The sequence below is a fragment of the Lepus europaeus genome, chromosome 13 (assembly GCF_033115175.1).
Source record: "Lepus europaeus isolate LE1 chromosome 13, mLepTim1.pri, whole genome shotgun sequence".
Classification (NCBI taxonomy): Eukaryota; Metazoa; Chordata; class Mammalia; order Lagomorpha; family Leporidae; genus Lepus; species Lepus europaeus.
The window spans coordinates 27960419-27981331 of NC_084839.1; the positions used below are offsets into that span (position 1 = coordinate 27960419).

A 20913-nucleotide genomic window follows, 5' to 3' on the forward strand; every position below is an offset into this window, starting at 1 on the left:
AGAACTCACTTCATTGTAAGTTCCTGCAACTGAATTTGCAGCAATGGCCATGTTGGCAGAATTGCTCCTGATGCTACAGGTGGCTATGGTAAGCTGGCACCTCCTGGCCCCAGCATCCTGCCAGGTAAGGCATCTAGGGCACAGAGAGTGCTGAGGATTCTCTATAAAGAAATGGCCCAGGCCGGCGCCGCAGCTCAACAGGCTAATCCTCAGCCTTGTGGCGCCGGCACACCGGGTTCTAGTCCCGGTCGGGGCACCGGATTCTGTCCCGGTTGCTCCTCTTCCAGGCCAGCTCTCTGCTGTGGCCCGGGAGTGCAGTGGAGGTTGGCCCAAGTGCTTGGGTCCTACACCTGCATGGGAGACCAGGAGAAGCACCTGGCTCCCGGCTTCGGATCAGCGCAGTGCGCCAGCCACAGTGGCCATTGGAGGGTGAACCAACGGTAAAGGAAGATCTTTCTCTCTGTCTCTCTCTCTCTCTCACTGTCCACTCTGCCTGTCAAAAAAATTAAAAAAAAAAAAAGAAATGGCCCAGCTCTCCTGACCTCCAACCTGCACATAATCTCTTGGAGTGTCCAAAAAATCCAACCCTTAAGATGCCTGGGTCACTGAAGTTTAGACTCCATTCCTCTAGGAAATGACTACCTGGGAGACATTACCGCTACCCCACCCCCACCCTGAATCCTGCAAATTTCTCTTTCTAAGCCTCCACTTCAGGCACTCACCTCTGGACACAAGGGTCAGCTTGGCTCCACTGGACATGAACACAGGGTTGAGGTCGGAGATAGGGCTGGCAGTGATAATGTTCCCTCCAATGGACTAGGACAAGCAAAGAGTGCGAGTGAGAGCCTGCTCCAGGAAACCCTGGCTCAGCAGCTGGCTCCCGGGCATGGGGCACCCCCATGGAGACATGAGAGTGGCATGGGAGGACTTGCACATTTAGGAAAACGGGATCAGAACATTTGGGATGGGGTGCCAGCTCTGATGTTTACCCACTGGCAAACCAGGGAAAGCCCCTGTAGATTTGTCTGGCAGCTTCCACACAACCTTCTTTCACAAGGACAGAGGTGATTTATCACAGGGGCCATGTGGCTTCGTAAAATAGAAAGAGTAGATACAGATCAAGGAAAAAGAGGAGGAAGATTTAAAGACGCACAATTTGCTTTAGTTGGAGCTGTGCCTCCTGGCAACTCAGCAAAAGAAAATGTAAGAAGAATCAGATACAGGATTCCCATTACTGGAAAAGATGTTTGCACAATAGACAAATACCCTTCCTGGAAGCACGCATTAGCAGAACTGGGCAACAAAGCAGAGCTGCCCGAGTTGGCGATGCCTCATTTCTAACTGAAAGTGGCAGGTGCGTGGGCAGGGTGAGAGCTGTGGGAGTAGACTGTTTTGTTTCATTCTGTTTTAATTTAAAAAACAACGAAATGCATGGAATGGATGGGACAGCTTTCCTCTCAACACCATAAATTGCTGTGAACCTTGAAGGGCCAGAGCTGTGAGCACCACTATTTGCAAACTAGGAATCTGGGGGCTGGTCTGAGAGGTCCTCCCCTCCCCTCAGTGCTGCCCTGTGCTTCTCCCCAAGACTCTGGGGGCAAACCCCCCTCCCGATTTTGGCTTCCTCCTAACATATCTCTCATTCATCTAAAGAGAGCCTCAGCCAAGTCCATGAAGAAGAAAGCAGGAAGCTGTTTCTTTCTGGCTTCAGGGGTAAAGGCTGAGTCACTGACCAGGGGTCTCCTACAGTGACCCCGCAAACCTCTTCCTCAGAAGCAGCTGAGGGGCTTGTTACAAACCTGACCTCTGGGCTGCACCTCAGATTCACTGAGTCAGTGGGGCCCTGGAATCTGCTTCCAGGCAATTCTAAACAGTAAGATGTGGGACTCCCCTAGGCTGAAGCAGCCGCGGCCAGAGTCACCCTGCCTTCCGTGCTGCCGGCCTCGCAGGCCTCTGGAGGGGGACTCACCGCCACTGACTTGACCTGCTTCCCAGCAAACCAGCGTAGCTGCTCCAGGACACCCCTGAACACCTCTGTTTTCTGGACAGGCAGCGTAGCAACCGCATCAACCAGGATCTTCTCCACGGAGCTCAAGGGGCAAGCGGCTCCAAAGGTGATACCTGGGGATACATACTCGCAGTGAATGCCACCCCTCAACAGAGCCCATTGAGGCTGTGCAGCTACCCAAGCAAAGTTCGACCAGGTCTCCTGTTTGTGTGAGTGAGGACACGAGGGCCCAGAGATGCTAAATGACTAAACCAATGCCACACAATGAGTAAAAGAACCAGGACTTGGTCCTACAACAGATGTTCTTTCCTCTAAATCAGTGTCTCTCAACTCACTAAAATCAGCATCTTTGGGATGGAAGCCCTGGAAGTTTTTTGAAAAGCACCCAAGTCCTAGCCTCCCCGAGTTCCCCATCGCCCCCTCCAAGAGCTATTCCAACGCGTAGTCAGGACCCAGGACAGCTCCTGAGAACATCCCAGCCTTCCTCCTGCTGGCACCCACCACAGATGCTCGTAGAGGAGAAGCAAAGAAAGTAACCCCTTCCTTGGTCACCCCCTTCCCTGTGCAAGGGCAGCTCCAGGAGAGGCAGGTAGCAGTGAGCACCAAAGGGGAAGCTGCCCTGGCCCCGCCACTGTTCTCATGACCCACGCCAGCTTCCCAGCCCCATTGTGGGCTCAGGACAAACCCCCTTACCCTCAGGCCCATGCTCCACAGAGTTCAGCTCAGGAATCCAGGCCGGGCAGACAATCATGGGAAACAGCATGTTCTTAAACTTCATCTCAATGCCTGGAACAAAACCAGATGCCTGGGTTATAGGCCCAGTGTAGTATCACCGAGTCAGGCCTCAGCAATGGTAGCACCCTACCACACAGGGTTATATGACACAGTCACAATGTGTTCCATGTGTGTCTCGGGATTAAGAAATGCAGATGAGGTATGGGGTTAGGTGTGGCCTCAGACTGTCAGGCCTGAAACTCTGTCTTTCTCTCTCGAAACTAAGGGCCCAGCGCTGTGGTGTAGTACTCTAAGCTTCCGCCTGCAGCACCAGTATCCCATGTGGGCACCACTTCGAGTCTCAGTTGCTCCTCTTCCAATCCAACTCTCTGCTATGGCCTGGGAAAGCAGTAGAAGATGGTATGAGTGCTCAGGCCCCTATACCCCCATGGGCGATCCGGAAGGAGCTCCTGGCTCCTGGCTTCGGATAAGCCCTGCTTCGGATCAGCCCAGCTCCAGCCATTGTGGCCAGTTGGGGAGTGAACCAGCAGATAGACGACCTTTATCTCCCTGTCTCTCCCTCTCTCTGTTTGTAGCTCTACTTCTCAAATACATAAATAAAGTTTTAAAAACCTGACAATATGGGCGGTGCCGTGGCTCAATAGGCTAATCCTCCACCTTGCAGTGCCAGCACACCGGGTTCTAGTCCCGGTCGGGGCGCCGGATTCTGTCCCGGTTGCCCCTCTTCCAGGCCAGCTCCCTGCTGTGGCCCGGGAGTGCAGTGGAGGATGGCCCAAGTGCTTGGGCCCTGCACCCCATGGGAGACCAGGAGAAGCATCTGGCTCCTGCCTTCGGATCAGCGCGATGCGCTGGCCGCAGCGCGCTGGCTGCGGCGGCCATTGGAGGGTGAACCAACGGCAAAGGAAGACCTTTGTCTCTCTCTCTCCCTGTCCACTCTGCCTGTCCAAAAAAAAACAAAAAACAAAAAACAAAACAAAACAAAAAAAAAACAAAAGCCTGACAATAACAAAAACCTAACCAAATGTAAAGGAAACAAACTCGAGTTTCCTCCAGTGGTTGTGTGTGTGCACACATATGTGCATGCACGCATGTGTAATAACATTAGAAAACATGGGAAACTAAGGCATGTCAAGAACCCTTCTAAGCACTTGACCTACTTTAACCCACTTAAGCCTCACAACAACCTTTTGAGGTCCTGAGGTTTTCTACTTACACGTGAAGAAATTGAGGCAGAGGGAAGATAAATATCTTAATCAGATCACACAGCTAAGAACAGGCACATTTGAGTGTTGGGGTAAACAGTCATGGAAACACGAAAGTGTAACATGAATGCAAATGAGAGAGAAGACTTCAAATCTGCCTTGCAGCGCCCAGTGGGGAGTGCTTCACGCTGCCTGGCTTTGCACAGCCCACACAGCTGTGTCGGGTGTCTGTCCTTCCAGGCTAATCAGGTTAGAAACTCTGCTAACATGATGCTCCTCTATTCTTTTTTTTTTTTTGCAGAGTGGACAGAGACAGAGAGAAAGGTCTTCTTTTCCGTTGGTTCACTCCCTAATGGCCACTGCGGCCAGCGCACTGCAGCCACACACTGCGTTGATCTGCAGCCAGGAGCCAGGTGCTTCTCCTGGTCTCCCATGCGGGTGCAAGGCCCAAGGACTTGGGCCATCCTCCACTGCACTCCCTGGCCACAGCAGAGAGCTGGACTGGAAGAGGAGCAACCAGGACAGAATCTGGTGCCCCAACTAGGACAAGAACCTGGTGTGCCAGCACCGCAGGCGGAGGATTAGCCTATTGAGCTGCGGCACCGGCTCCTCTGTTCTTAAAACGAGGTAGTTGGGGCCAATGCTATGGTGCAGCAGGTTAACGCCATGGCCTGCAGTACCAGCATCCCATATGGGCGCCGGTTCAGGACCCGGTTGCTCCACTTCTGATCCAACTCTCTGCTGTGGCCTGTGAAAACAGTGGAAGATGGCCCAAGCCCTTGGGCCTCTGCACCTGCATTCGAGACCCAGAAGATGCTCCCAGCTCCTGGCTTCTTATCAACACAGCTCCAGCCGTTGCAGCCAATTGGGGAATGAAACATCAGATGGAGGACTGCTTTCTCTCTCTCTCTTTCTGCCTCTCCTCTCTCTGTGTAACTCTGACTTTCAAATAAATAAATAAAATCTTAAAAAAAAAAAAAAACAGGTAGCACAGCACCTCCCCCAGGGCCATGGATGGGAAAGATTCACAAATGCCTGTGTGCCCCTCCCCCACCACACTGCAGTGCTTTTGCGGGCTTCTGAAGGGTGGCCCCACTCCAAGGAGCCTGGCGACTATGGGGTACCAGGACCAAAAAGGCAGACAAAGCAGTAAGTGTGCTATTGACAAGGTCTTCTCCGCCCACCTTTCCTCGAGACTGTGCTGGTCATCAGTGCCAACACTGTTGGGCAGCGTGGAAGGGAGGAGGCGGAGGAGCAGGTGGATGTGGATCTGAGAAGTTGGTCCTCACCGTGGAGCTTAGAAAGTGCTTGTGGGCTCCTTTCTCTTGGAATCCAACTGAGCCCAGGACAATGTGTGACTCACAGCAAGAAACATGCCATGTGCCAAAGCCTCATGCTCCACCCAGACCCCAGGGCCAGGAGTCCTGTTAAGCCACAGCGATCGGATCCCTCCCTCCAGGCATGTCTCAGGGCACCCTGCCAGCCCAGTGTATCACAAACGGTGGCTGGGGTCTCTGCACCGCACCTGTGTTTACAAGGGCACAGGCCAACTCCCCATCAGCAAACCAAGCCAGGCCCTCCCCTTCGTAGCCAAAGACCCTCAGGAGCCTGGGCCAGGAATCTCCCACAAGCTGGACTTGACTGCTTTAAAGCCTGTCCTGTGCCCAAACCACAGGTGCTCTCAGAGAGACCTCAGCGGTGCCATGGCCTCCTCCTGGGATCCTCATCAGGCTTGGGCCCCACATAGTGGAAAGGCACCCAGATAGGTGTAGGAATGAGGGGAGGGTAGCAGGGACCATGGCCCCTCTGCCATTGCTCCTTATCCCTTAAAACATTCAGACTGAGTGCTGCACACCCAGAACCTCCCTGTTCAATTCCCATGAGCCTCACGCCTCAGCTGCTGACACCAACAGGGCAGATGGCCAGAGTCAGAGGCAACACTACCACAGCTGCACCTGGGCGTCTCCTCTGCTTTACCTAGCACATCATCCCCTAGAAAAGGGGCAGGAGGGCGTGAAAGGGAAACATTTCTGGAGCTCTCAGCGTCCCTCGGACACTGGCCTGAATACTTTACCCACGTTCCCCACCCCCAACCCCACCTCAATCCAGGAGCCTTGAAGGAAGGAGTGGGGTCCAGGTGAGCTTCCTATCCTGCACCCTCCTCTGAGCGCCCGGCTCACAGCTTGTCAGCTATGAAGGTTTATGGAGACGTCAGCAAGCATGCAGGCATCTCACTGAACACTCAAAGCAACCCTTGGAAGACGTCCTGCTGCCCCCGTATAAGGAGTGGGGAAGTGAGAGTAGAGGAGGACCAGTAACTTTTCTGAGGACACACATCTAGCAAGAGGTTGAACCAGGACTGTGGGACTCCAAAGCCTGGGTTTTTGCAGGAATCCAAGTGTCCAAGGTCCCTTGGTGGGTTTCTAGAGCAATCAGCAGGGCAAGGGTGGAGTGCAGGAGTAGGATAAGGTCAGGGGGAGGTGAGGGCAGGCGGGAAGATTCCAGCAGCATTCCCAGGCCCCGGGACCAGGCCAGGGCCCTTACCGATCTCCGTGTTCCCCACCACCAGCTTGGCATCAGGGTGCTGAGCTTTGAGGTCCAGCAGCTCCCCCAAGGTTGAGGCCTGGATCCAGGTCACACGCTCCCCTTCAAAACGCAGCTGCCTCCGAGGGGTGTCCTTGAGTCTCTGGGAAAGGTAGAAGAAAGGTAGTTCTCCTACTGCCCTGTCCCCTGCCTCCCGCTGCCATTCCCCTAGTGTGCCAGGCGGTCAGCCCCTCTGCTGACCAGTGTGTAGCACTGAATTCAGATCTCTCAGCAGGTGAAGGGAGGAGAGAGGAGAACTAATACGTGCTGAGACAGGAGCTCCACTCAGGCTATTACACTTTGCCCACTTTGTCTGGGGGACACCTTGGCCAAGGAGGCACATCCAGTAGGAGGAATATGGGGGCCCACGAAGGCACAAAATGACAGGGCTGGAACCCTGGGTTCCTTGAAGCGGCCCCCCACTGTCTCCCAGAGGTACAGCAGGCAAGATGTGAGAGGACACAGGCCAGGGAGGATGGGTGTCGGTCAGAGGGGAGCGCATGGGAGGACTGGCTGTGAAATGTGCAGAGTGCCCCTAACTCAAACTGACTGTGGCTTCAAGATTCTACCATCCAGGAAAAGCCCTGCCAACATGCTCTCTCTGCCCATGGAGACTAGAGGCAGCCTGCATGAGCACAACACCCTCAGGAGCACCTTCTCAGCTCCATGTGTTCTGAGCCTTGCCTTGTCACACATGTTGAAGAGAGGAAGTGGATGTAAGCAAGTATCCTTCAAACAGAGCTGTAAAGCCACAGATCACGTCCTTTGAAAATCTCTCTTCTTTGTTTTTGTTTTAAGTAGACTGTATATAGAGGAAAGAATAGATTGCTTGGGCTCAGATACTGACAGGAGGTCAAGAAATGGTTACTGAGCACCTGCTACTATGATGCAGTGTACTACAAATCCCAGTCCCTGTCCTTGTGGAGATTCTAGTCTAGCAATGACTACAGATATCAGATTAGTAACCGTAGGTGTGACGTGTGTGCAGGAAGCATAGTGTGCTGTGGGACAATGCAACAGGGGGACTTGACCTGGTAGAGGCGTCAGAAACATGAAGGGAAGTTGGTCAGGCATTTGGCACGGTAGTTAAGACACTGCCTATCCCATATCAGAGTGCCTGGGTTTAAGTCTCTGCTCCACTTCCAAGTCCCGTTTCCTGCTAATATGCACCTGAGAAGCAGCAGGTGATGGCTCAGATAGTTGGGTCTTTGCCACCCACGTGGGAGACCCAGATTGAGTTCCTGGCTTTTGGCTCCAATCTAGCTCAGGCCTGGCTATTGCTGGCATTTGGGGAGTGAGCCAACAGATGAAAGTGTCTCTCTTTGTCTCTCTCTCAGTAAAAATAAATAAACAAGAAGAAAAAGGATGGAAAATTTAGATTGAAACCTACAGGACAGGAAGACACAAAGTTCCCAGTGGGCATTAAAATAAAGCAGGTCTCCAGGGACTGGGACTCAGGGTCCTGAGATGTTGCTGGTCTTCCCCTGTGATGACACCTACCAGCAGCTCAGGGGGGAAGATGGGCTCCTGGGTGGGATCCAGGGGTGCGAACTCCTCTGGTTTGAACAAGGATGGCGAGAGAGTGACCTGCAGGCAGAGAATGGGTAGTGGCAAATCATCTCCGCCTTCAGCATGCCCTGCCGGACCAACCCAGCCCTTTCTCCAAGTTCATTGCCAGCCCCTGGCAGGCAGCTTCTGGCAATCAGGAACACGGAGGTCTTTTCCAGAGGACCCAGGGCTGCCGTGCACCCTCCCCACCCTCACCGATTGGCCACCACCAAGTCTATCCATAGTTTTCTCTTGCAGAAGTGTGCTGACCCCAGCCTTCCAGGGCAGAGGGACTGACTTACCCTCGGCTCTTTCCTCTGGTTCATGCAGCAATTTGGGTTGTCCCCACTTCCTCCACAGCACCCCCCATCCTAGAGAGACAACGTGTGTGTAAGAATATTCGCAGAATTTGCACAGGAAGTCAGGACTCTAGATGATTAATACCCAGCAAACTCTCTCTGATGCCTAGGCCAGCAACAACGTGGGGAGCAAAGACCCCACCCCGCCACTCGTGTTTCTTTGTGTAGAGCTGAGGCCTCCCCTACATTCTTTCTCACTTGGCTAATGTATAACCCATGGATAAACAAATAGGAAAACAGGAAAATTCACCCTCAAAGAATTTTCCCCATGAAAGCTAGACCCTACTTATCAACCTGCGTCTTTCTGCCCCTTCTCCTTCTTAGGAAGCCTCTAGGAGAGACATTCGTATTGGCTGTCTCACGACTCAAGGGGATCTACTTCCAGATCAGCCAAGTTCTATGGGGCATACTTGGCTGTCCCCCAGGCTGGGCTTTCCATGGGACACTCCCAGGGATGCCCAGGACTGGTGCTGGAGCTGGAGCGTACAGCTGGTGTGCGCCATGGCCTCCCCACCACTGAATGGGCCCTTCTGCCCAGACAGCTCTGCTTTGCCTTCTCTTTGAGGGCCTCTTCTGGAATGAGTGTGCCAGCCAAGTCACCCAGAACCTATAGGAATGGACTTGCTCAGGGCCTCTCAGGAATCAAGTCCAGAATCACAGGCTCCCAGAGCCAGGTCACTGCAGGGCAAGGGTGTGTCCATGTGACTGATCGGCCTCTGGAGAAGAGGCGTTGCAGTTCAGGGCTCAGGAGACACTCCAGCGTCGTGGAGTTGTGCTAAGATGCAAAAACAGGGAGGACTCACAGATACAAACCCAGTTACTTTCTGGGGTGGTAGACTCCTGAAAGAGCAGGCTGGGAGCAACCTTCTACACAGGAGCCACGGGAGACACCATCCCACTCAATTCCCAAAGAATATCCTCCACAAGAAAGCTCCCGGAGAACCTTGGAAGCCGTGGGCGTCAGTGTGACAGTGTCACCTGTCAGGTGACCATGGCGCGGCTTTCACCCCCTGCACCTGCAGCTCTGCGAGCAGACCACTCTGGGTCCACTGACTGCTGGACCTGCTGGGTCTACTCTGCAACCCCCGCTGTCACCTTGCCCTTCCGCCTCGTTATATAGGAAGGAAGAGAAGCAGGGAGAGAGAGAGTGAGGCTCCTGTTCCCCTTCTCATCTTTCTTCTTGGAGAAGGAGTGATCCGGAGAATTCCTAGGCAGTGAGAAGAACCCTCGCATAGTCAGCCATCAGCCTTCCTCGCCTGGCCTGTCCGGGGACCACCGTATTTCACAGGAGTACATTTTCCAGATAATGAAAAAGCCAGTGCATCGCTACTTAGATCTTTGGTCTTGATATTTCACTGATGTGTTTATTGTGATGTACAATGTGCACCACCGCCCACGAGGTCTGCCCAAGTTGGATAGGGCTGGATTTTTCCACCCCTACACTACTGAACTTCCACTTCACAAAGTAAGCTGAGACTTCCAGGCTTGTGTTTTTTTTTTTTTTTTTTAAATAATAACAACATCGTTTCATAGTTTGAGGTTCGCAGAAAAACTGAATGGAAGATACAGAGAATTTCCAAATACTTCCCCCACCCTATACACACACACACACACAATCACCTTCACAATGGACATCTACAATAGAATTCTACACTTGCTTCACTTGGTGAACCTCCTTCACACATCACCTCCCCTCCTGTTTACCTGAGGGCTCACTCTCAATGTCCCATCAATAGGCCTTGGCAACTGTATCACAGTGTATCCTCTCTGACAGAAGAGAGCCACACTGCCTGGGAACCCCTCGATGCTCTGCCAATCCTCCCTCCCCCCAATATTGGCGGCCATTAATCTCGCCTCCGCAGCCTCGCCTTCTCTAGAATATCGTCCAACTGGTGTCATATACATGAAGTCTTTTCAGACCCGTTGCTTTCACTGCAGGGCACAAGGATCTATTTTGGGGCAAGAAATTTCTGAAATCCATGCATATGAAGAAAGGCCTTCAAAAAGTTCATGAAATACATATTAACTAAAAACTACAGATTTCAAAATCTCTTTTGCACCAAAATTAATTATCTCTAATCCCATTTTGAAGTACCTGCATACACAATTGAGTTTCATGCATGCCTTTCTAGGGCTTGATAGCTCACTTCCTTTACCGAAATATTCTGTTGTCTGCAGGCAGTCCAGCTTATTTATCTATTCAGCGACTGGAACATACCTTGGTACTTCTAGGTTTTAACAATGATGAATAAAGCTGTTGCAACACTCCTGTGCAGGTTTTCTTGTAGGCATATATTTTCAACTCTTGTGGATAAATACCGTGGAGGGCAATTGGTGAGTGTTTGGCTTTGTAAGAAACTGTCAAACTGTCTTCCAAAGTGGCTGTGTATCTTGCATTCCCATCAGCCACGAATGAGAGATCCCACTTATCCAGCTCTGCTCTAGCATTTGATGGTGTTAATGTCTTGAACTTGGTCACTCCCATGGGCGGGAGTGGTATCTCATTGTCTGAGTCTGCAATTCCCCAGTGACTTGGGATGTTGAACCCTCCTGTGATGACTTGCCATCCATAGCCCTTCTCTGTGAGCTATCAGTTCAGGTCTTTGGCCCATGTTTTAAATCAAGTTTTTCTTTTTCATAGTTAAACTTTAAGAATTTTTTGTGATATTTTGGATAAATCCTTTATCAGATGTGTCTTTTGCAAACACCTTCTCCCACAGGGCTTGTTTTCCATTTTCTTGACTATGTTTTACAAAGCAAAAAACATGTTCATTTTAGGGAAGTCCATCTTATCAAGTATTTATTTCTTACTTTTGGTTACTGTATCTAAACAGTCATCATCATATCTCAGGTCATCTAGGATTTCTCCTATGATTTTTAAAGGATTTTTATGTTATGTTTTACATTTAGATCTATGATCCAATTTGAGAGAATTTTGTTCATTTATTTATTTGCAAGGCAGACTTAGAGAGTCAGAGAGGAGAAGGGGGAGACCTACACCAAAAGCCAGAGAGAGAGACAGAGACACAGACAGAGAGATATCTTCCATCCTCTGGTGCACTCCGTAAATGGCCTCTGGCCAGGGTTGGGCCAGGCCAAAGCCAGAAGTTTCATGTGGGTCTCCCACGTGGGTGCAGGGCCCAAGTACTTGGGCCATATTCTGCTGCTTTTCCATGTGCATTAGCAGGGAACTGGATCAGAGGTGGAGCAGCTGGTACTTGAATTGGTGTCCATATGGGAAGCCAGCATAGCATGTGGAGATTTAACCCCCTACACCACAGTGCCGACCCCTTGAGTAAATTTTTGGAAGCATATAAAGTCTGTGTCTAGATTCATTGTTTTGCATCTAAACGACTGGTTGTTCCAATACCATTTATCTTTGCTCTGTGTATTGTTTCTTGATCCTTTGTAAAAGATCAATTCATGGGGCTGGCACTGTGGCTCACTTGGTTAATCCTCTGCCTGCGGCACCGGCATCCCATATAAGCGCCAGGTTCTAGTCCCGGTTGCTCCTCTTCCAGTCCAGCTCTCTGCTGTGGCCTGGGAAGGCAGTGGAGGATGGCCCAAGTGCTTGGGCCCCTGCACCCACATGGGAGACCAGGAGGAAGCACCTGGCTCCTGGCTTCGGATCGGCGCAGCACCAGCCGTGGCAGCCATTTGGGGAGTGAACCATTGGAGGGAAGATCTTTCTCTCTCTCTCTCTCTCACTAACTCTACCTGTCAAATAAAAAAAAAAAGATCAATTCACTGTATTTATGTGAGACTATTTCTGGACTCTATATTCTGTCTAACTGATCTGTTTGATCTTTCATCAATACCACAATGTCTCAATAATTATAACCATCAATATCAAATCAGCTATTTGGGATCCTTTGCCTCTCCATATAAACTTTAGAATCAATTTCTCAATATCCACAAAACAATGTGCTGGGATTTTGATTGGGCTTATGTTGAATCTGTGGGTTATAATTGATAAAGACTGATGTCTTGACAATATGGAGTCTTGAAAATCTCCATTTATTCAGTTCTTTGATTTCATTCATCAAAGATTTATGGTTTTTCTCATGTAGAGCTTAGACTTTTTTTGAAACTTTTGTATCTAAGTATTCCCATTCGGGGGAGGTACCAATATAAATGATATTATATTTTTCATTTCAATTCCACTTCTTCATTGCTGATGTATAGGAAAGCAGTTGGCTATTGTATTCCATCCAATTCTATTTTCTGGAAAAGATTACAATTTGTTCCTTAAATGTTTGATAGAGTTCAACATTGAATCCATCCGGGCCTGGAACTTTCTGTTTTGGAGCTTATTAGTCATTGATTCAATATCTTTAATAGGCATACACTTAATTCAAATTACTTCTTTCTTTTTATGTGAGTCTTGGCAGATTGTGTCTTTCAAGAAATTGATCCATTTCATCTAGGCTATCAAATTTACAATCATAAAATTATTCATAATATGTCTTTATCCTCACTTTAAAGTCCGTGAAATCTGTAGTGTTAGTCTCTTTTTAACACTAAGAATTTGTATCTTTTTTTCCTCTGCTTAGGTTAACAATTTTACTGACCTTTTCAAAGAAACAGCTATTGATTTTCTCTATTGATTTCCTGTTTTCAATTTCATCAATTTCTGCTCTACAGCAGGCTCTTACGAGGTAATTAGGCAAGATGAACAATACCTGGTTCTCAGAGAGGCCTGAGAAATTTATGACGATCACACGGTGGTAGTGACAGAACTGTATCGGCGTCCTAATTCACAGGCCGCTTATTCAGTACTTACACGTGTCAGGCCCTGTCCTAGCAGCCCTACAAGAGGTACTCAGTTCTCTCAAGCACTGTGAGGGATGTACAACTGTAATCCCCATTTGAGATTTGAGAAACAGGGAGATTTGCCAAGGGTCGTGCATCAGTGAAGTGAGGGAACAGGATTTGAACCCAGGTCTGCAGATTCCTAGTTTGTGCTTTCAATCATTTTCATTTCATTCCACAGCTGCTAATTCTTCGTCACCAGGGTGTGATGTTTTCCATTCCTCTAAGGCTTTGTCTCCCTCCCTACCCACCCCTTCTTGGCTTGTTTGGACACAGCACAACCCTAAAGGCGAGCAAAAAGCATCTATAACTCTCCCCTGGACCCAGAATCACATTCAGGATGATGGCTTGATTGCAGTCAGGATTAGCTAAACCCAGTGGAGGAATCAGGTAGAAGCTGGGAGGATTAAGCCAGGGAGGGAGAGGCCAGGGCTCTGGCCTCTCGCCAAGCACCAGGTGTGTGTCCAGGTTCATGTAATCAAACACCCACACCCTCAGCTGTGGCTTCTCACCAGGCGTTCTGTGGGCACCACAGGGGTTCACAAACTGTCTGGAGAGTTAATTAGCAGCTTCATAAGCTCAGCTGAGTGCCAAGCACAGACAGCAGCTTGGAGAAGGGAGGCAAGTGCTGAGCCCGGCTGGGTTGGTGTTAAGTACCACATTGAGCACCTGTGCCACAGGCTGAGCCTGCCAGTCTCCAAGGGAAGCTGCCAAGCCTGAAGGCACTGGAGGAAGCCAGGCTGGGGCGGTGTGCCTCTTCCAGGGAGCAAGTGAGAGTCCCCAGACTGTGGCCGTGAGCCCCTCCCTGCACAAGAATGGCAAGGCAACTCCCTCGTAGGAGGACGCATTAGCTGACCCTCTTGGGCAAGAGGCCCTTGGCATCCCTCCCAAGTGTGATTCCCCCAGGAAGGGCAGGGCCACTGCTCTTCTGGGGCCTCCACTTACCTGGGCAAAGGTCCGGAATCCCTGGAGGATGGGTCTGTAGCCTGTACAGCGGCACAAGTTTCCTGTGAGCCAACGACAAAGCTGTGATGTCAGTGCCGGCCCCTGGGGCAGCTGAGGGCCTTGTGACTTTTCCCAGCACAGTCTGGCACTCCCTTTACCACCCTGCCTCTGTACGTTCTGCTTCCTCTACCTGGCAGGTCCCCTTTGCTCTTCCTACCTTCAAAGCCTGTATCGGGACTTCTTTCAGGAAGCCCTCCTAGAATGCACAGACTGGGCCAGGATCCCTCCCAAGCGCTCACTTGGTGCTTGGTCATACCTTTGCCAGTGAGCTTATCAAACTGCATGATGGATTCCCATCAGAGTATGCACCCCTCTGAGAGTAAGGACTGTGTTTTTCATCCTCTGTCCCTAACACCTGATGTAGCACCTGGCATAAAATAGGATGCAAAATAACCGATTGAATAATGGCCGGGTGAAATGGGGCATGGACAGAGAGCCTTCTGTATTCAATTCTGAGGAGTGGGTACACAGTACTGGCCCCTGGGCCTGTTCATAGGAGGCGAAATGGGAAGCCAGTCCTAGCCAATGCCTCAGAATCCTGGCCACCTTCCACATAGCAAAATCCTATTCTGGATGGAAGGTGAGAGGGAAGGAAGCCATCTGAGCAGCCTCTCTGGAGTCCCCGGATGATCTCTGGTGCCAGCTGCCAATCACCAAGCCCAGCCCAATGATGATGAAGGATGCGAAGGCACACATCAGGAAGATAAGTGCAAAGATAAGATGTCCCAGGAGGCCTCCAAGCCAAACGGGAGTCTTCCAAACTAATACAGGACTAACTTTCTAGTGGGTGTCAGCTGCCACACTGGGGTGGTCTGACCTTTCCCCCAAAGGGCCACCCCCACAGCTGTCCCCCTGACCCTGTCCCCCACCGGGCACTGTTTGCCATTCCCCCTCCTGAGCTGTACCTTGGAAGGCATTCTCAATTTCCTCAATCGTAGGCTCAGGCTGGTTCCGGAGCAGCGTGTACATGCTCATGACAATGCCGGGGGTGCAAAATCCACACTGGGAGCCATGGCTCTTGGCAATTCTCTCCTAAAGGGGACAGATGGCACAGACACAGGGTTGGCAAAACCTCTCCCAGGGGCCCTGCAGGCTTCAGTCATCCCCTTCTCGGGGCAGTGGGGGACTGTGGCAGGTTCCAAGCCCTTCTGAGCCATAGGTTCCTTGTCTGTGTGATGGAGACCATCCTAGGGCTCACCTTTAGAGCCACATAAAACTCAGCGTTACGCCTGGCATATGGCTGGTAGCTGATCAATGCTAGCTGTCAGGGGAAAGACCCCCTTAAGTGATAGAGACAATTGGAGGCAAGGAGGAGCTTCTGCCACTCAAGTTAGCAGAGGAAGAAGCAGGCTCAGGGAATTCAGCCCAAAACCACACATGTTGAACGGAAGAGAGAGTTGTGTATCATTCCTTGAACTGTGCTACTTGCATTCAGCCTCAGTTGGCATTTAGGAAGCACCCACAGAATACATTTCATTCCACACGAGAGCATTGTTGTATTCCTGCATTCTTATGTTAAGGCAACCCTCGAAGCCCAGTGGGGACATAAGAGATGTGTCAGAATTTAATAGGTGCACTGAATGTCACAGAATTTCCATTCAAAGCCAAAAGACTTTTTTTTGCAAGGGAATTCTTTTCATCCGCAATGCTTTTTATTTTTGTCTCTTGGGAGACTCTCTTCAAACTTAGTTAAGTAAATATGTATCTATAGCCCGTGATTTTATAAATATTTACTGGGAACCAATTTTGCATCAGGCTTGGTAAGGTGCTGGCACAGAGCCGTGAAAAGGAGAGATGAGGTCTCTGATCTCATGAGTCAGTCATTCTAGCAGGGAAAGTACTGACAAAAATAAACAAGGAAGGGCCAGGTAGAAATCAGAGCTAAGCAGAGAATGCGTATACAAGGACATGATCCAACATGACAGAGCAGTCAGAAAAGGCCCCAGAAGAAGGCATTTAGACCAAATCAGGAACACGACTCAGATCAGAGAAGAGCATGTCACAGGCAGAGAGAATAGCAAGGGAGAAAGCTCTGAGGACAGAACCGGTCTGGCACGCTGGACCGTGGACAGAACCCCACTTGGGCCAAAGGAGTTGGGTAGGGAAGCTTGTCTTCACAAGCCATGGCCGGGCTCTTCAGTTTTGTGCTGGTTGTGATGTGAAACCCTTCGGGGATTCTCAGCAGGAGGGTGCATGCTCTAACTGATGCTGGCTGCTGAGTGCGATGGGTTGTGGGGGACAAGAACGGAAACACTGCCTCTGCAGATCACTGGGCGCCAGTGCTATAGGAATAGGAGCTGCCCATGGGAAAGGGAGGGCTCTCAGACTGGCCACGCAGACCTGATCCCTCTGTCTCAGCCACCCATGCGTTTGCTTCAGAGAAAATGACAAGTCCTGATGAAGCTTCCCATGCCTCCTGCAGGGCGGACAAGTTCAGCCATGGTCCTTCCTCAGCTGTCCCAAACCTAAAGTGCTAGGAGCAGTGGTCTTCCTGCCCACTTGTTTCCTCTTGGCCAGGGAGTGTTCTGATGCTCTCCACTGCCCAAGAGTTCATGGTTTCCCTCTACGGCCAGGGGCTCTGATGCCCTCTGGGAGAAAACCTTGGTCAGGCACTAGGCTGTCTGCAATCTTATTAGGCACTAATCTGCACTTCAATGAGGGCGGTGGCCTGGAAATCCACATTTGCATGATCTGATGGTGGGAGGGGAAGGGTTCAAGAGGAATCACTGGAGAGCTGATGGTGGTTTTTGTTTGTTTGTTTGTTTGTTTGTTTGAATAATCAAGGGGAGGAGCTGGCATTGTGGCCTAGCGGGTAAAGCTGCTGCCTACAGTGGCCCGCATCCCATATAGGCACCAGTTCAAGTACCAGCTGCTCCATTTCCAATCCAGCTCTCTGCTATGGCCTGGGAAAGCAGTAGGAAGATGGCCCAGGTCCTTGGGCCCCTGCACCCATATAGGAGACCAGGAAGAGGCACCTGGCTCCTGGCTTCGGATTGGTGCTTCTCCGGCCATTGCAGCCAATTGGAGAGTTAACCAGTGAATGGAAGACCCCCGCGCCCTGTGTGTGTGTGTGTGTGTGTAACTCTGACTTTCAAAGAAATAAATAAATCTTTAAAAAAATAATCAAGGGGAACAGAGAATGTGGACCCAGAAACTGGGAGGTTGGGGGTCTCTCAGCACACTCAGGAACCATGAGGAGCTCCCCAGCCCCTGCTCCTTGCAGTTCGGGGACAGCTGACCGCCCTGTCCACCAGATCCACTTGACCTCTTGGTTCTCCTGGGAGCATGCAATGTTACACCGACCCCAGCCACAGAAGGCAGCTTGGGGCCTGGGTGCCTTCTCTTTCTGATTGACAGCTCCCAGGCGAGGTGGGGAGGTAGCCAGAACACAAAGCCTCCGGCGCCCAGCCAGTGACCCGCTGCCCAGCCACCTGAAGTGAGCATGCAGCCTGAGCTCCAGGGCACGGCTCCCTCCTCTGCTTACCTGCACGGGGTGCAGCCTGGTCTTGGTGCTTCCTATGCCTTCCACAGTTGTCACAGCAACATGGTGCAAGGAGCAGATGGGTGCCAGGCAGGCATTGGCTGAGAAGTGGCTAGGACCCCAGATTAAGGCCATTCCGCTGTCCATTCAGGTCATGGGAACAGGGCAGGGTCAGGGGACTCAGTGGGACTTTCTGTTGTGTCTTCTCTCCATCTTATGTTCTTGTTCCATCTACTGGTGCCCTCACCTCTCCGCCCAAGGCTCTAGGCAAGGGACAAAGGAAACTGCCCAGGTGAGGTTGAGCTCCTCCAGAGTCCTGCAGGGTCAGGCATCCATGCACCTTCAGCCTCTGAGCTGTGGCAAAGGAAGCCAGGGTCACGGTCAGCTGCCTGTCACTCAGCCTGGCCCCGGAGGCTGAGTGGGTAGTAGCTTCTGGCAGGCTGAAGCCTTGAAACACTCTCCTGTCTCCACAGCACCCTTCCTCGGCCTCTGCGGTGTCAGAACCTGCAGTCACCTTTGCTTCCCTGCACTCGCCCACCTCTATTTCTCCCATTCCTCCAGGGAGGGAGGGCGGGGGGGAGACCCTGGGGAGCATGAGGCACACATCAGTCCCTTAGAGCGAACTCCTCTCATTCTTTCCTTTGTTTATCACTCATTCACTCAACAATCAACATCCATTGCCGAGTGCCAACCTCACACTTGAGCATCTTCCGGTAAGTGATTCAGGAGGGTGGTGCACAGGGCCCTCTGGGACCAGCACAGGCAAGGGGCACCTAACTCAGTGTTGGGTGGTCAAGGAAGTCTGTTGGAGCAGGTACTAGTTTGCCCCAGTCCTAAAGAGCTAGTGAGAGTTAGCCAGGTGGAGACATCCTAGGAGAAGGGACATTCAAGACTTGGGAATCGGCTTACAAGTCCATGGGATGGCAGCAGTACACAGGTGTCTCTGCTGGAATGAGTGCCGGCCCAGGTTGAGGTAGCGACCAGAGGAAAGCTGGGGCATGCTTTGAAGGACCTTGCCTGCTAACCAAAGAGCATGGACTTTATGCTGGGGGCAAGGGAGAGTTATGGAAGGATATTATGGGGTGTGATATGAGCCAGGATTTCAGAGATCACTGTGTCAGCAGTTCAGAGTCTGATCAGTGCTCATGAGCCAGGAAGATACCTCCTAGGACGTCATTCTTCGGTTTCCCTGTCTGTGACCCAAGGCTGCTCAGAAACACAGGGGCTCCCCCACATGTGCACATGCACACGCACACGCATACTCTTTCAAGCACAAGCTGACCCCACATTCGAGTCCTCACATGGGCCATCACCAGCAGACAAAGGATACATGATCTTGTTCTGGAGACGATCGTACTTGGACAGCATCACCGTGCAAGCGCCACAGCCCCCTTCTCCACAGCCAAGCTTGGTCCCGCTCAGCCCCACTGGGAGGTCAAGTTCAGGAAAGTGGATTCTGGAAAAGGAGACTGACTGCTGGGCTGTGCCCGGAAGGGTGCCGTGGATTCAGCCATCCCCACACTGAGGCTCAGAGCTGTCAACGTGGGCAGGCAGCAGACATGCAGGCTGCTCATTCAGAGAGGCGCACCACCTACCAGGGGGCAGGGAACAGGGCCATCTCCCCTGCACAGGCATCAGGGTCCCATCACACAGGACCCAAGTAGCATCCCCTGGGACCCAGCAGCCTGGAGACTCCTCTGGGGGAGCTGTGGTGCCCTTGGGCAGGTAAGTCACACGGCCCAATGGCTGAGCTGGGGGACGGCTCACACCTCTCCCACGCTGGGCATGTGGTGAAGCCACGTGGGACAGAAGGGGACAGCCATCCTGTCTGTGACTCCCTGGGTCTCAGCTTTCACCCTGGCCCTTTGGGGCTAACAAGGTCCTGGGAAGCAAAATTAGGGCTGGATCGGGGGCTTGTGAAAATCCAGCTCAAGGGAAATGTGAATGGAAATTAAAATGAAGATTCTTGTTTTTGTGGTCAGGGACCAACATCCAGCCCAACTCTCATACACACATGGACTTGCAGAGAGAAACTCTGATGCTTTGCGATTTTACAGGAGCCTAACTGCTATTCTGGAGAACAGCAGTGGCGTTGGTCACTCCCTCAGGACAAGGGGGCCTGGAAGTCCCCGAAGTCCCCAGGTCTCCTCTGAAGACGGAGGTTGCTAACACAAGGTCAGGTCCCTCATGTTCAAGATAAAGTTTAGCAGCTAACAATGATCAGGCATCTAACCCTGGAAAAGCCTCACCGAGCCTGTGTGATCTGCATGATAATTGGATTAGCAGGTGGGGCATCCACTATTTCCCCACAAAAGCAGAGACCTAAGAGGTAATGTGAGTCCCGCAGCACAGGAATGCCAGTTGCCCTGGAGCTGGGGCCCAGCACAGTCATCTGACCCCAGATTGGGTGTGTACCCCTTCTCCAGGCTACCCCCCCCCCCCAGCACACCTAGGGAGGACTTTCTATGCCCTAGGTTTTGTTTTGTTTGTTTTTCGGGCTGCAGGCAGTTCATCATTGGGGCACTGAAGGATGATTGGCGGCAGCCGCCCGAAGCCCTGCCAGCTCTGGCCAGAGGCTCCTGGAAGCCAGGGAGCACTCAAGGCAGGGGTCTCCTCTCTCAATTGGGATCCCCACGCCTGCACTCTCTGCACAGGGAAGAGTAAGCTGCCTGGATCTCCCGGGTCCGTGCCAACTTTCAATTTGGGATTGCACTTGAGCTTTGACCTTCTGAGCAGCCACCTGCTATGATAAGGAATTTCTGAGGCTTGCAGGTCTTCAAGACTAAAATCAAAACTGTGCAAACACGATAATCAGTTTCAGTTTTTAAAATAAAAATTGATCTCAGCAATCTTGGAGAATGAGCGTCTCTTCCCAGTCCTCCCAGGTCAGCGGGTGAGAGAAAGGGAGTCCTGTGCCCTCCCCCAGATCCTGCCTAGGCTGTGACACTTCCTGTGCCCAAAGACCACCAGCTTCCTCTGTAGTGAGCCTCCAGAGGGGTCCATCCCAGGTCAAAACCTGCTATCCTGAGTGAACTCTCACTCCCTGGGGGGCTGAAAGACTCTTTTGCTGTCCCCAAATATGTTTCATCCCTCTGTAAGCAAGAAGGCTTCCCAGATGAGGTCAGGATGGGTAGAGCCCTGGCAACAGACCTCTGGAGACTTCCCAGCATGGATGAGAGG

At 51.5% G+C, this 20913-nt stretch overlaps 1 protein-coding gene across 1 annotated transcript in view; it reads right to left on the bottom strand.

Moving 5' to 3' along the window:
- XDH (xanthine dehydrogenase) overlaps positions 1–20913 on the bottom strand; it is a 68046-nt gene that overhangs the window by 37917 nt on the left and 9216 nt on the right. The window contains exons 3-12 of the mRNA XM_062209212.1: positions 19064–19160; positions 17737–17845; positions 15158–15284; positions 14193–14254; positions 8379–8447; positions 8029–8115; positions 6490–6631; positions 2702–2794; positions 1970–2121; positions 723–816 (exon numbers count right to left, since the gene is read on the bottom strand). Coding sequence (XP_062065196.1) covers positions 723–816; positions 1970–2121; positions 2702–2794; positions 6490–6631; positions 8029–8115; positions 8379–8447; positions 14193–14254; positions 15158–15284; positions 17737–17845; positions 19064–19160 — 1032 coding nt within the window. The remainder of the gene's footprint in view (positions 1–722; positions 817–1969; positions 2122–2701; positions 2795–6489; positions 6632–8028; positions 8116–8378; positions 8448–14192; positions 14255–15157; positions 15285–17736; positions 17846–19063; positions 19161–20913) is intronic.